The following is a 16,172-nucleotide window of genomic DNA, read 5'->3' on the forward strand; positions in this document are numbered from 1 at the left end:
TTCACCCCTTTTCGTGTTGTGTTTGGCCAGGACTTTGTTCCTATTCCCGAAGTTCCTCTTGAGCAACCACAGGTCTCATCCATCTCCGAATGGAGTGAGCGGTTGCGGCATATTTGGCCTTTGGCACTTCGCACTTAGGATGCTGAACATCGCGCGCATAAGAAACGGGCTGATAAGAAACGTGCTCAACCTTATCAGTACAAAGTGGTTGACCAAGTTTATCTATCCACAAAGTTCCTTCAAAGTATGCAGAAATCAAAAAAGTTGGGGCCTAAGTATGTAGGCCCGTTTCCCATAATCAAGGTCATCAATCCTGTTTCGGTTCGCTTACAGCTACCCAAGCACCTCAACCGTGTATATCCTGTTTTCCACATTAATCTCATTAAACCTGTTCGTTTTTCATCTTTACGTCCGCCAATGGATCCGCCACCTGCTCCCCTATTGATTGATGGTGAGCAGCATTTTGAGGTTCGGGAAATATTGGACTCTCGAAGACGGCGGAATCGACTTCAGTACCTGGTGGCTTGAAAGCATTTTCCTCAGTCTCATGCCGAGTGGGTGGACAAGTCCCATCTCCGGGCCCCCCAACTACTCCGCCAGTTCTATTCTGCTTATCCTGACAAGCCCTAGTTCACTCTCCTTCCTGACTTTCTCCCTCCCCCTATTTTTCTTTTTCTGTTTTTTGTTGTTCGTCTGTTTGTTTGTGTTTTGTCGTTTTCCAGGCCTGACCGCCTTTTTCCGGAGGAGGGCCGGATGTCAGCCTCTGCTTTGCTGCTGCTTCGGCTGCCATTGAAACGGGGAGGGGGGGCATGGTATTTGGGAGGGGATTACTAATTGTGCTGGAGGAAGATTCTGGAGTTCTGCTGCCTGTCTTACTGTGCATGCGGAGGTTTCCCGCCAAGGCCAATGGCACCGACATTCCATCTTGGTGATGCCTTTCGAAGTTATCTCACACCTAACACTTGGGAGAATTATGATTGGACTGTAACTGGGATGCCAAGGGGTGGGGAATGGGTTATTCTATATATCATTTGCTTTCGCGCCTAAATAATCAGTCTTCGCTTTGCTACGCTTCTGATCATTTATAATTAGTAAAAGTACACTTGATTTCTATCAATGGAGTCTTGTGGTTTTTTTTTCCTAATTATCTAATGGAGGAGTGCTGACAGCTTTCTTCTTGCGGCTGCGGGGCCTCATCTCCTTACCATCTTTACCATCTGGCTCTCTCTGTTTATGGACATTGGACTTCCAGACTTACGCCCTTGCTTCCTTTGTTACGACCACTGCCGCCTACTACTGCCCCAGGGACACCACCTCAGCCACCCAGACTTTGACCCCTTCTCCATGCTGTTTTGGGAGGGAAGACGAATCACTCCCTCTATATCACCGTCGATCGGCCATTGACTCGAACCTTATGTCTCCGCCTTACAAACTTTCCGAACCTACTTGCACAATATCAATTTTTAATATCTGCGCAAACTTTTTCTGTATGTGGAGTGTGTATGCTTGTAACCTGAATGATCCTACGTTCTTTTAAATTAGCTTAATTTATTCTTTTTTATTGTATTATTGTATTCTTTTTAATTCTATAGTGGGGTATGTATGTGGAGAATGCCTGGTCGGTACGTATGAGGGGATTGAGAGTGCGGCCTGGAGCCCCCTCCACTGAGTGCAGAAGCAGAAGTGGATGGGGGCCCGGATCCGCCTCTCATCCCAGAGTGTTTGATATGAATGGCCTGCCGAGAAGAACGGGGGCCTTGGGAGCGAGGGGGGGGGGTCTACCGGGATGGGGACGCGGTCACGACTGGGAGGGGCAGGTATGATGGGAGCTACAGGACTAGCCATTACCGGGGAAGGAGGGTTCGCTACGTCACAGCGATCCCTTGTTCCGGCCCTGAAAGCTCAACTCGGGAACCAGGTGACATGGGAAGTCAGGGCCCTGGTCTCAGGTTGCTGTTGCTAAATGCCAGGTCTCTGATTCATAAAGCTCCCCTCGTCCGGGACTTACTATTAGACGAGGGGGCAGACCTGGCATGTATTACTGAAACCTGGCTGGGCCACAAGGGAGGAGTCCCCCTCTCAGAAATGTGCCCAGGAGGGTTTCACGTGCTCCACCAGCCACGACACCAGAGAAAGGGGGGGGAAGTCGCAGTTATTATCCGGGAGTCATTAGCTCCTCGCAGGATCCCTGCTCCAGAGAATGTCGGGTGTGAGTCCCTCCTTGTGAAGTTGGACCTAGGGGGTCAAGTGGGCTTGTTTCTGACGTACCTACCTCCCATATGCGTCACAACAGCCCTGCCTGCGCTCCTAGAGTCAGTAGCCGGACGGGCGGTTGAATTCCCCAGACTTAAAGTACTGGGGGATTTCAACCTGCCATCTCTTGGCGAACGCTCTGATGGGGCCAGGAGTTCATGGCCTCCATGACAACCATGGACTATACCCAGGTAATTCAGGATCCGACCCACATGGCGGGACACACGCTCGACCTTGTGTTTCCCTCGGGACAGTGGAGATGTGATCTGGAACTAAAGGGGATAGAGATCTCGCCCTTGTCATGGTCAGATCACTTCCTGCTGAGGCTTGATTTTCTGAAGCTACTCCCCCACTGCAGGGAGGTGGAACCGATTAAATGGTTCCGCCCCAGGTGCCTGATGGACCGTTTGGGATTTCAGACGGAGCGTGGGGAGATACCTGACTCCCTTGCCCACAATCCGGCTGAGTCCTTGGTCACTGCCTGGAATACAGCGGCGGCTGAGGCATTAGATTGGATTGCCCCTTTGCGGCCTCTCTGCAGCAGTGGATCCAAGAGGGCACCTTGGTTTACGGAGGAACTCCGGAAGATGAAAGCGCCAAAAGAGACGCCTAGAGCGACGCTGGAGGGCTAGTAACTCCGAATCCGACCGAGCACTACTAAGAGCCTTTATTAGGACTTATTTAGTGGCGATACGAGCGGCAAAATATGCTCATTTTTCCACTCTTATTGCGTCCGCAGAATCTCGCCCGGCTGCCCTGTTTAGGATAACCCACTCCCTCCTGAAAGGGAGGGATGCGGGTGAACCCTTACAGCGAAGAGCTGAGGAATTTGTTCAGTTTCTGTCGGACAAAGTCGCTCAGATTCAGTCGGACCTGGACTCCACTTGGCAGTGCCAGCAGAGATGCCGAGGGAGGGCCTTGATCAAACTTTGTGGAGTGAGTTCCAGCTTGCCACTCCTGAGGAAGTGGACAAGGCCATGAGAGCGATGAGTGCTGCCACCTGTTTACTGGACCCGTGTCCTTCCTGGTTGGTTTCAACCAGCAGGGAGGTGACACGAGGCTGGATCCAGAGGACTGTGAACACCTCTCTTTAGGAGGGATCTTTCCCGCAACCTTTGAAGGAAGCGGTGGCGAGACCCCTCCTTAAGAAGCCTTCTCTGGACCCAGCTGCCCTTAAAAACTATCGCCCACTCTCCAACCTCCCTTTCTTAGGGAAGGTTGTTGAGAAGGTGGTGGCCTTCCAACTCTGACGGACCTTGGATGAAGTGGATTATCTAGATCCCTTTCAGTCTGATTTCAGGCCTGGTTACTCCACTGAAACCGCTTTGGTCGCACTGACCAATGATCTCTGGTGAGCCAGGGATAGAGGACATTCCTCTATCCTGGTGCTCCTTGACCTCTCAGCAGCCTTCAATACCATCGATCATAGTATCCTTCTGCGGGGGCTGGAAGAGGTGGGAGTGGGAGGCACCGTTTTACGGTGGTTGTCCTCTTACTTCTCTAGCAGGTGGCAGTCGGTGTTGGTCGGAGGACAGAGGTCGACTCCTAGGCTCCTTAAATACGGGGTGCCGCAGGGCTCAGTCCTGTCCCCCCTCCTATTTAATATCTACATAAAGCCGCTAGGTGAGATCATTCACCAGCATGGGACTAAATACCATCAGTACGCGGACGATACCCAGCTGTATCTGTCCACCCCGTGCCAACTCAGTGAAGTGGTGGAAGTGATGTGCCAGTGCCTGGAAGCTGTCAGGGTCTGGATGGGAATGAACAAGCTTGCACTCAACCCTAACAAGACCGAGTGGCTATGGATGTTGCCCCCCAAAGAAAGTCTAGATATTCCATCTTTAAACCTAGGGGGTGAAATCTTACACCCCTCAGAGAGGCCCCGCAACTTGGGTGTTCTCCTGGATCCACAGCTGACACTAGAACACCATTTGTCGGCTGTGACAAGGGGAGCTTTTGCCCAGGTTTGCCTGGTGCACCAGTTGCGGCCCTATCTGGACTGAGAGGCACTCCAAATGGTCACTCACACTCTCGTCAGCTCAAGATTTGACTACTGTAACGCGCTCTACATGGGGCTGCCCCTGAAAAGTGTTTGGAGAGTACAACTGGTCCAGAATGCAGCCGCGCGAGCGATACTGCGTGTACCGAGGTACACCCATGTGACACCTATCCTCCGCGAGCTGCACTGGGTCCCTATTGGTCTACGAACGCGCTTCAAGGTTCTGGTTATCACCTTTAAAGCCCTACATGGCCTAGGACCTGGATATCTCCATGACCGCCTCCTGCCACATACCTCCCAGCGTCCGATAAGATCTCCCAGGATGGGCCTTCTCCGGGTGCCGTTGACTACACAATGTTGACTGGCGGCCCCTCAGGGGAGAGCCTTCTCTGTAGCTGCCCTGGCCCTATGGAACGATCTACCCCCTGAGATCCGGACCCTTTTCTGGCTGCCTTCAGCGCCCACGCGCGGCTAAACAACTCCAAAATGGCGACCGCAACTTAGGCACCAAGTTTAAAAGTGGCTGTAGCCAACAAGCCGCTTCCAGGCTCTTCACAACATGGATGCCTTTGGCGGCGCCAGCATTCTCCATGAACGAGCGGCGGGCGAACAAAGCGGGATAAGCCGCGCCGCTAAGGGTGGGCTGTTCCCAAGTCAGGCAACGCGGCAGTGAAACAGCCCAAGTGCGAGCGGCGAGAACAGCAGTAAATCAATCCCACGCCAGCAGCCGCAGCCGCTTAACTCCGATCTCAACGCTCCCAAGAGCCTATAATTACCTGGCACAAAGTCTGCAGGGGCTCTGAAGGATCTGGGCTGGCAGCGAACTGCCACCTCTCCCTTTAAACCTGTAATAACGTTTTAAAAACACTTCCATCAATTTGTTGAATCCAAGAATGAAGTAAATTTTGTCAATTAGTCTGGAGAAAATTGGTATACGTCTCTTCTGGCTGGACTGAGTTAAAAAACTGACCCATCTAGTCAGAGAAGGCGTGGTCAACATTTGCATAACTCAGTCTCTAGGCTAATGGACAAAGTTAACCCATGCTTGGATTCCCCAAGCAGCACACAGGAGAATGGACATATATCCTGTATATTACTTAGAATTTAGTTGAATATGCAACTGGATCTATGTAGGCAATCAATTCCCTTAATTACCATATTTTTCAGACTATAAGATGCACCGGTACATATGACACATGAAGATTTCGAAGAAGTAAGTAAAAAAGGGGTTTTTTTTTCCCTCCTTGGCCCCCAGGAGCCCTCTGCAGGCTTCAGCAGGGCTTGGGTAAGGCAAAAACACTCCCGTTTTTCACCGAAACAGGGGCATTTTTCCCTTCCCCCAGCCCTGCTGCAGCCTGCAGTGCATTTTTGGGGGGTGCAGGAAGGCAAAAACACCCCCGTTTTTGCAAAAATTGGTTCATTTTTCACAAAAATGGGATGCGGGGGCAGAGCTTCGGGAGGCCAAAAATGGCTGTATTCAGTGTCAATGTTCCCTCTAATTTTTTTTCAGTGAGCGGAAAAGTATAGTGTTTGAGCAACACATTTTCATGCCTGAGGACCTGAATTTTTTTCATAGATGTCACCCAAGACAACGAAATTAGTGTTATTTGAAACTCAATTCTACCATGTAAATATCCATTAAGTAAAGAAATCTCCCTATACAGGTAGTCCTCAATCTACAACCATAATTGAGCCCAAAGTTTCTATTGCTAAGTGAGACATTTGTTAAGTAAGTTTTGCTCCATTTTACAACCTTTCTTGCTACAGTTAAGTGAATCACTGCGGTTAAATCAGTAACCTGGTTGTTAAGTCAATCTGACTTTCCTGCTGACTTTGCTTGGCAGAAGGTTGCAAAAGGTGAGCCCAGGACCCTGCAACCCTCATAAATATGAGGCAGTTGCCAAAGATCCAAATTTTGATCATGTGGCCATGTGTGAAGAACAGCTGTAATTCACTTTTTTCAGTGCTGATATAGTTTTAGTCATTAAGTGAACTGTTGTAAGTTGAGGACTACTTGTATTCAAGTTCAATGGATGACTCTCTATGGGAAAAGGATCAAAACTTCCCTCTATCCATACTATGAATTACTTTATATGCTTTATTATTTTTCCCCTTACTATCAATAGTCTGCAGTAATATTAGCAAGTTATAAATAAATTACCAACTGATGTAGATTAGCAATTGGAGCACATAAAGAAACAAACAAAGAGGGGAGAGGAGGGAGGAGTGGAAGGAAGGAAGGAAGGGAGAGGGAGAGAGAGACAGAGACAAAAAAGGAAAGAGGAGAAAGAGAAAAAGAAAAAGAAAGGGGAGAGGAGGGAGGGAGGATAAGAAAAAGAAGCAGAAAAAAGAGAGAGACAGAGAAAGAGGAAAGGAACAAAGAAGGAAGGAAGGAAAGAAAAAAGAAAGAAAATAGGAAGAAAGAAAAAAGGAGGGAAGAGAAGGAATAGAGGCCAAAAAAGCAAACAAGGAAAAGTAGGGAAAAAAACTTTCACTGGGAAACACTATTTTTCCATCAGCGCAAAACTTTCCTAAACAAGGTTAATTTTCCAGATTTTGACTTTCCGGTCCAGGCGGACCAAGAAGCCTTTATTTTCTTTTTCTTTTCAAGAAATAAAACCAAATAAAATCTGCGGAGCACTAGCTCAACTCCCACTTCCTGCGAAAAAAACCTCGAGCCCCAATGCTCTGAACGCAGAGGCTGGATTCAGACAACATGTGCACACCTGGTGTGGGTTTCCACTTGCTTGCGTGGAACACACCTGCATCTCGGAAGCAGAACCAACTGCAGGGAGCCTAGCCAGCCATGGGAGCTTAGCCAACAAACTGCGACGGAAGCATGCTCTGCACGTCCCGCGGAGAGTTGGCTGTTGCCATTGCTGCTGCCGCCGCTTCCCTCCTCAGTAACTTTGATCCAGGAGGGAACGGCCTCCCTGTCAATCAGTCACACGCTGGCGGAGGGAGCCCAATCGTAACTCTAGGCGGCCACATTTCTGTTGGCCAAAGGCCCGCCCTCCTCTGGGTGTGTCCAGGCACTATAATATTCCGGCCCAGCTGACAGAAGCCTCCTAGCCGCCTGCAGATTAAAGTCCATCATGCTAAAGATTACTGCGCGGCAGTTGGAAACTGCTCCGCTGTGTTTTGTTGCCCCCTGCGCGGCCGCGCACCCTAGAGGGAACAGGTTTCAGTGTATAAGACACCCAACATTTCCACGCTCTTTGGGGGGGGGGAAGTGAAAAATATGGTAGTTCATTCCTCTTACATCCACACCTAGGGTTGCAGCAGAAACTGACCACCTATCCATCCATTTCCCTGCAATGAAATCCTTGTGCATTCGTTTCTGCAACTAACAAGATGAGTTGATATGTTTACGACAGAGTTCTTCAAATAATACTTTAGTTCACATATTAAACTAAGTAGCCTTAAATTAATGCATGAAATTCCATTTGAAATTTAATACTGACATGAGACTCTAATCGTTTCTAAATCATGTTTCTTTGCCTATTCAATATATTCATTTCTAAGGATCTATACATCTTTCAAGAGCACTTAAGTAATGCTCCTTCTGTTTGCAGCACAATGTTCTGGAGCGTGCAACAATTTTTCCTCTGAGATCATCTATTTACACAAAGATGCTCCATCCAAATGGATTTAATCCAGAGCTCAGTTCCCAGATTCTCATGTTCTCTTCTTTTAGGCCATGCTTTTGAAATAAAATCCCTTTTTATATACGTGTTAAACTAGTCACTTGTAATTAATTACATTTCCCATTAGATCTTTAAGTGGCTGTTAAGACTTCAAAATCAGATAAGTAATTTAAAAGTGAGCTGTACGAAAGTTAAAAAATGTTTTGGCCTGCTTGTACCTCAATGAGAGCTTGACTTGCTTCTTCACTCAATTTGGGATTGATGTAATTACGAGCATAAGCAATATAGTCTCTAAGTACTGCCATATCCATGTATTCCTCTTCAACCTGTTCTTCAGTTTGGTAGTATAATGAAACCAAATGATGAGCTAAACGTCTATCATATGTTTCATCACGAGGATCCAACATAAGGAAAATGAGATCAAATCTATTTGGAATAAAATAATATGATTTTTCCATCATTAATAGAATTGCTTCTTAAAAATGACAGTATTAATTTCAAGTTACAAAAACAATTTTATTACATTCTGGAATGTGAACTTTCATCCGGTAAAATCGAAAAGTTAAAATTTTGTTCTCTATGTATGTCATATTCATTTATATGATTTCCGTCCTGCTTTTCAAACAGAAGCACAAGAGGACATACAGTTATAGTTGTTTAGTTTATTAACATTTATAGGCCGCCCTTTTCCCTGAGGGGACTCAGGGTGGCTCACATAAAATCAGGAAGGGGAATACAAACAATGACGTAGACACATATAAGTAAAAATAATAAGCAACATTCATTCATCATTCGGGAGGGGCGGCTATCTTTGTCCCCAGGCCTGACGGGCTAGCCAGATCTTAAGGGCTGTGCGGAAGGCCTGGACGGTGGTGAGAGTACGAATCTCCACGGGGAGCTCGTTCCAAAGGGCTCCTTCCTATTTTTCCCCACATCCAGCTCGCTGTTGAGGTAGGTTGGGTTGAGATAGGAGTGATTGATCAAAGTGAGCATCTTTGATTGAGAGTGGACTAGAATTTGTAGAACTACAAATCTTAGGTCTAGACAAGTATCCTTATTGCTGCCTCTTTAAATATTTCAACTTTCCTCTGCATATGCACCCTTAAGAAAAGCCATGGAGCAGCTATGGATAGTGAAACAGCACCCATACCATACCTGAAGTGTTGCCCACTTCAGATCTGAATATTGTAAGCTTCAGAACAAAATGCCTCCTTTTGGAGTATACCAAGAAAGTAATATAGAAGGGTCAGTGAAACAGCTTCCCCTCATCTGAATATTTAACATTAGTGTCTTCCTCTTCATAATCCCAGCTCTGAACAGTTACAAACAATTGCTCCTTCCTTACACTTCAATGCACTGTTTTGCCTTTAAATCCAAAGTACTATACTGCCTTAGCAGACAATTAGTGAAAAACTATCTGCAGAGCAAAAGAGTAATGTTATGCAAAAATAACTACTAGCAATGATAGTGCATATATTTCACAGCATACCTGGATAATAATGTGTGGGGAAGCTGGATATTTTCAATTGTAGTTTTCTTTGGATTCCACTGAGATTCTATTGGGTTAGCGGCTGCCAAAATGGAAGTACGAGCATTTAGTTGGCAAATAATTCCAGCCTGTTAGGAAGAAAAGATTTGAGATTCTCTTACAATTCCTGGATCTCATTACATGAAAGCGCAGCAGCAAAGTTGTTATATGTTTTACTTTTTTATAAAAACTCTAAGTCAGGGCTGTCAAACTCGCAGCCCATGGGCCGGATGTATCACATGTTGGCCACGCCCATGCCTGGTTTAGTGAAGGGGGAAAAAGTCCTGATACATCATGTGACACGGCCGTAACGATGAGAGTTTGACACCCCTGCTGTAAGTGAACCATTTCTCAATTGTTCTGTACGAATGAGACCATAAACAAAAGGCCAGTGGGTAATGCAAATATTTATTTTTCCTCTGGTCAATAGACCTTTCTTAGGACACCCCCTTTCTCTTATCCCCATAAACTGGAGCATTTTGCCTTTCCCTCTTTTATATTATTTTAATTTTTTTCTATAAGACTCAATCATGCCTGCTTATTTGTCTTATCCTATTTTGCATGAATTATTCTATTTGGGTATAGAGATATCTGCACTCACACTTGGAGGCCAGATATAGAGGGAATAATATAAATTACCAAAATTTTAAAATGCTGATTTTCTTTAAGGACTTACCTTGGCAATAGAGAGTGTTTGTTGCTCCATAACTTCATGAAGCACTGACCTTGTACTTTCATTCATTTTATCAAACTCATCAATACAGCAAATCCCATTGTCACTGAGGACCAAAGCTCCAGTCTGTAGAACTAATTGTCTTGTTTCAGGATCCTTCATTACATATGCTGTAAGACCAACAGCACTAGAACCTTTTCCAGATGTAAACTGCCCTCTTGGAACCAGGTTATAAACATACTGAAGTAATTGTGATTTGCTGGTGCCAGGATCTCCACAAAGCAGAATGTTTATCTCAGCCCGGAAATTACCTCTGCCTGTGTGACTGAAATCTTTTCTTGAACCTCCAAATAGCTGAAGAAGAATGCCCTGCAAAACAATCTCAAGGTCAAGGCTTCCCCCTGCTTTCTTTAAAAAGGAGATTCAATCATATTATTAACAAAATGAACTCTGTGATTTTAAAATTTCAAATTCAGATAATAATTAGGTATGTGATTAATATATATGGAATATTTTCTTAGAACACCTAAGTGATATAATCTCATGAATATGTCTAGTCATATGCATCTTTTCTATAGAACAGGCATTACTTTTCAGAAAATCTCCCTGTACATTCCTTTGACATATCTTATCTCATTTATTAGCCTTTTAAAAACACATCCAAAATCAGACTAAACCTCCACACTACAAATCTTAATTACGTTTAAGATGCATGTTTTAAAATTTTAAGGGGCAATTTAAGGAAATATTAAAAACCTCTGACAAGACAGGGCAATTCTTTCTTTAGCTATCCAAGTTAAGTATTTTATATTCTCATCAGTTAAAGAGCTTTCCAAAAGGAAAAAGGTTTTTGCACACCTCCCCAAAACGGCCCTTTTTAAAAAAAGGCATGAATAGCCTTGGGGGGGCTTGCAGAGTGCTCCTGGGGGTGGGGGGGGTGGACAAAAACCAGCAAAAAATGACCCCGTTTTTTGCCAAATTTTTTTGCATGCATAGCCTTATGGAGGCTTATAGAGTGCTCGGGGGTGTGTGGAGTGGACAAAAACCAGCAAAAAACGGCCCTGTTTTTTGTCAAACAAATTTGCATGCATAGCCTTATGGAGGCTTATAGAGTGCTGCTGGGGTCTGGGGCAAAACCGGCCCATTTTTCACTCATTTCTGCCTTCCCCAACCCCCAGGAGCTATCTGAAAACCTCCATAAGGCTATGCATGGCTATTTTGGTGAAGGGAGTTGAGCTTCAGGAGGCAAAAAATGCTATATTTGGTGTATAAGACGCACCCAGATTTTCAGCCTCTTTTTTGAGGAAAAAAGGTGTGTCTTATTCTCCAAAAAATACGGTATTTTTCATAATTTGACTGTAATTTATTAGAATGCAAGAGGTGTGCAAAAAATTTCATGCATTTCATCAACATAGCCTCTGGTTCAGCTGATAAAATATAGTTTTAAATTTTCCTTGCCTTTTTAATGTCTTCATGCTCATATATGCTTGGAGCAAGAGCGGAAGAAAGTCTGTCATAAATATCTGGTTTTTGAGAAAGCTCTTGAAGCATTTTTTCACGGTCTTCCATAAACATTTTCCGTTCTGTTCCTTCTTCAATTCTATGGAGGCGTTTTGAATCAGTTTTGCAGTAATGAATAACATCAATGTGAGTCTTATAAACAGACCTTACACTGCTCATTCTTGGTATGACACGAACAGGAACTGCTCTGTAGATTCCTGATCAAAAATAAAATAGTACTAGATTTACCATACATGTTTTTATCCGTTAGATTATGGAGTCACAACTGGATACTAGTAATGCTCCTACACAATACAATTATATGCATTACATATTATTTTAAGTAATACACAACAGATAGATCCACCTCGTTGGTTATGTTTTCCCTTCAGTGAAATGTGTTAATATATATAAGCAAACAACATGAAGAATTATTTTGTTGAGCAATAAAAGGATTACATATCCAAAATTAACTCTGTAACTCTTAGATTTGTGAAATAAATATTATGATATACCCAAAATAGAAAAATTGTTTTGTAACTGGAACAAATTATTTGTGTTTTGGAGGAACTGCAGAATTTTTGGAGATGCCAGTTTCAGCAAAAGCAAACCAGAGAATGATGGTTGTTCAGATGAAACAAAACCCGGATATCCTGGTTGGTATGGCTGCTTTTTCATTTCCAGAAGCTTATAGCATATCATGCCCACCAACCTAGCCATCCCCCTGCTCTTCCCAGTGCATTTTTGTGGTTGCCCATCCCCAGGTTATAAAAAGTAAAGGACTATCAATCTCTTTTTCCTTACCAGTAATATTAACTCTGTCCCCAGGCTGAACTTTATCAACTAGATCATTATGAGCAAAAAGGATAATAGTGTATGGTGTCTGACCAGCTGGCATATCTTCTGGAGATTCCTGTAGTTTGATCTGACAAAAAAAGGTGCAAAAATAATTGTTCTATTACATAATTCCAGAGTAATCTTCGAGAAAACCATCAAGAGCAAAAATAATAGTGTTTTCCTAGGTAAGGTTTTAGTAGAAAAGATCAATTGAGCTTGCAGCTGTCTACTCTCAATTAATTTAGCTTTGGCTAGCTAAATTGTCAAAAAAGTAGGATTTTTAAATAGAAGGTGTAATATAGGTTGATATAAAAGTTAACTGCTTAATCAGCATAAAGCCCAAGGAATGAACATTTGCAAGTCACTATAGACATGGAGCTGAAAGCTAACAGAAACATACATATAGTATTTTTTTATAATTAAGAATGAATTTTTATGATTGAATATAAGAGCAACATACCATCTGTTTATCCGAGAAGAGAGAGCGATTGTGAATCAAATTCATGCTATGTGTGGTGTTACAATTCTTACATGCTGATGGTTCAGCAATCCTGCCACGATCTATCTCAACTCTTGTTGTGAATCCACAGACCTGACATCTGAAGAAAGCTTCTTGCATTTCTGGAATTAACTGGGATGTTCTGATCACCATGCCACTGATTGTGATAAGCTGATCAATATCTGATTTTAAAATGTTTTAAAAAACACATATAATTAATCATAATGAAAATTGTGTTACTGTAAAATAGCATCTAGCATTTCTAAACATATCCAAAATGGATAGATACAGTAAGACACATCCAAAATATTCATTGTAGAATTATACACATATATAAATTATTCTATTTCAACAAAGTTGGTGATATAGGAAGTAATTTCCCAAATGTCATTAGTTTGTTTCTTCCCTTGAAGCAAAGACATTTGTTAAAATTAAATTGCATAATAGTGACAAAATGTACTAAAATTCAGTTGGTTACAAACATGTTGACATCTAAAGACATTTATAAACAATTTCTATGATAGTACACAAATATCAAACTTATACCAAAACTTCTTACCTTCAGGGTTCAAACTTCTCATGTTTCTTGTCTTCAATGCATTGTATGGTCTAACTTGAATTTGATGTTCCAGTATGGAATCAGGGTAACGCTCAAAGAAAATTTCATTAGCAGCCATATCAAATGTTGGAATTACTTCCTATGCAAGTTAGATATAAATGAAAAGTACACATTGACATTCTTCAGTACTAGCACATCTTTCCCATAAAAAGCAAATCAATCCAATTGTATAGTGGATAGATTCATAATTCACTTTATTAATGATATATTTGCTTTAAAACACAAGGAGTGGGTGGGTAGAATGTCATGATAGAATGCAATGGCTATATAGTAGCATGTGGTTTTTCTGGACACATAGTTTTTTTTTCTTTTTTAAGTAATGTTAGTTGCCCAGAGTCACTCTGGCCTTAGGCAGCCTCTAAATATTTTAATAAAATATTGTTAAGTAAAGACTCAAACCATTCAATAAAACTTTCAGATAAAAAAAATGCTTGCTCATTAAAATAAGCAACTAATTAATTTCTAATCACAAGAACTTATAATTTTTGCAACATCTTTATCATGCACATTAATGAACATCCAAATTACTTAAAAGCAATAAATCCAAACTGTCTAAAATTATCTTTGGCTGAGACTATTCCTCCATTAAAAATGACCATTACCTGGGGATAGCACATCAGCTGTCTGTAAAGATTTTCATCAAATGATTTTAGATGGTCACAGTTTAGATTCAGAAATGGTTCCACAATTAAGTTTATCTGCAAGATGAAAAAAGTTTTACAATTAACATGTAAGCCTTCAAACACAAGCCAAATTTAAATAACAATTATACCTCCTCTATTATACCTCTTCTAGTCGCTGCATGTATAAAGGTTCATTGAGGTCCAAACCAATGTTTTCTTCTTCCTTCGCTGTTGGGTCAATAAAACGCTGAAGAAATCTCTGAATATTTTAAAACAAGAGGATATGGATTAAGTGTTTAGGCTTATCCAAAAAAACCCCGGTAAGATGAAATATCCTGAGATGGTCCTCAACCCAAATGAATCTTCACAAGTGCTATCAATTGTATGTAACCACAAGAAAGCATACTAATTAAATATAAATACCCAGAAGCATTCAACACAAAGATTTTCATGCATACTACATGTTTAGACTTCATGTCTGTTTCAGATCAAATTATAAAATGCAACCACTTACCTGGAACCTTTCTTTACATGAGGCTACATTGACATCTGTTCCCCAAATCACAAGCCTTTGTCCATCAGGATGTTGTTCACTGCCTATCGCATCACCTGGTGCAGGCTAAGTAAAACAGGAACTTATTAATACCAGTATAAATCAAAAGGACAAAATTTTATATTTATTTATCCAAGAGAATGCTACTCAGTTCAACCCTTTTTTACTACATAGAGTTGACATGTGTATCTCCTGAAATACTGTGTTCCCCCCAAAATAAGACAGGATCTTATTATCATTTGACCCTCGAATTAAGCACTTGGCCTTATTTTGGGGGGTCTTATTACTTTTGAGGTGCAGGATGTGTGGTCACCTCATGGCTGTTGTTATGTTGCAATATTTTTGGGGGAGAGCTTATTTTCGAGGGAGGGCTTATTTTAGCGCATGCACTCAAAAGCCCAATTGGGCTTATTATCCGAGGAGGTCTTAATTTTTGGGGAAACAGGGCATATGAAAAAAAACCTACCGTATCAGGATGCAGATCCACCTGCCTGTTTTTACGGACAGAGCCAAGATCAGCCCGTTGTCGAATTGGAGTCCCTCGTGCACCACTTTTTGGTGTTCCTTCCACTTTAGAACTAGGTGTTCCATAGGTCAGAGGTGAACTAATATCAAAATCCATGGGAACTATTAGAGAGGAAAGTTTTTTAACAGGTTGTATTTTTTTAGACACAAGCTTGATGATTTATTTCATTTTCTGCCAATATAAAACTTTATGTAACCATACAAGGCTACTATAGTAGATGTATATTCTCCACTGTCAAGAGACAATTGATAGGTAACAATAACCATATGCTAATTAACAATACAAAATTAAAACTTGCAAGATAAAAACGGAATATATCCTGCTCCACCAAACAATCCAGCCTGTTTAAAATCAACAAAATCTAGAAGGCTGGATATGAACTCCAAAAGTGGTCTTTCTTAATTAAAAAAACAGTGCATTGAATCTCTGAAATATAAGCAACAATCATGAAAACATTAGAAAAATATATTCTAGACCTGTAATATTTTATACTTGCATTACTACTTAACAAAGCTATCTGAAATGGACATGCGAAACCTTCCAATGGTCAGGGATAAGCCATTCTATTTTCCATCCAGAATAGCAAAAGTGGTGAGCTCCCAGAGAAAATGAACTGGGAAATTTCAGAATGTTTCATTCCCAAAACAGTTTTGTATACAACTACTATCCAAGTCTGCAATTAATGCAGAGCTAGGAATGCACGAAAATTAAAATTTAGATGTTCACAATTTTGAATGGTTATGTATGGCTAATATTATACACAAATACTATATATTTGGACAATGTATATTCAAAATAAAATATTTTTATGGGTTATGCATATACTTAAATATTTCATGAGAATTTGATGCCCCAAATTTAGACTGTATATCATTTTTAGTTCTGTTTTTATATTAAGCGTACGGATTCAGC

The 16,172-nt window shown here is 42.0% G+C and overlaps 1 protein-coding gene across 1 annotated transcript in view; it reads right to left on the bottom strand.

Annotated features, from left to right (window-relative positions):
* MCM4 (minichromosome maintenance complex component 4) overlaps positions 1 to 16,172 on the bottom strand; it is a 34,246-nt gene that overhangs the window by 14,954 nt on the left and 3,120 nt on the right. The window contains exons 4-14 of the mRNA XM_087707077.1: positions 15,201 to 15,361; positions 14,696 to 14,800; positions 14,345 to 14,440; positions 14,161 to 14,256; positions 13,499 to 13,637; positions 12,901 to 13,121; positions 12,408 to 12,528; positions 11,562 to 11,821; positions 10,107 to 10,472; positions 9,392 to 9,519; positions 8,121 to 8,328 (exon numbers count right to left, since the gene is read on the bottom strand). Of these exons, the coding sequence (XP_087563203.1) occupies positions 8,121 to 8,328; positions 9,392 to 9,519; positions 10,107 to 10,472; positions 11,562 to 11,821; positions 12,408 to 12,528; positions 12,901 to 13,121; positions 13,499 to 13,637; positions 14,161 to 14,256; positions 14,345 to 14,440; positions 14,696 to 14,800; positions 15,201 to 15,361 (1,901 nt within the window). The remainder of the gene's footprint in view (positions 1 to 8,120; positions 8,329 to 9,391; positions 9,520 to 10,106; positions 10,473 to 11,561; positions 11,822 to 12,407; positions 12,529 to 12,900; positions 13,122 to 13,498; positions 13,638 to 14,160; positions 14,257 to 14,344; positions 14,441 to 14,695; positions 14,801 to 15,200; positions 15,362 to 16,172) is intronic.

Source organism: Thamnophis sirtalis, unplaced genomic scaffold (genome assembly GCF_051295495.1).
Source record: "Thamnophis sirtalis isolate CommonGarterSnake01/CBP01778 unplaced genomic scaffold, rThaSir2_p1.2 scaffold_2, whole genome shotgun sequence".
Taxonomy (NCBI): domain Eukaryota; kingdom Metazoa; phylum Chordata; class Lepidosauria; order Squamata; family Natricidae; genus Thamnophis; species Thamnophis sirtalis.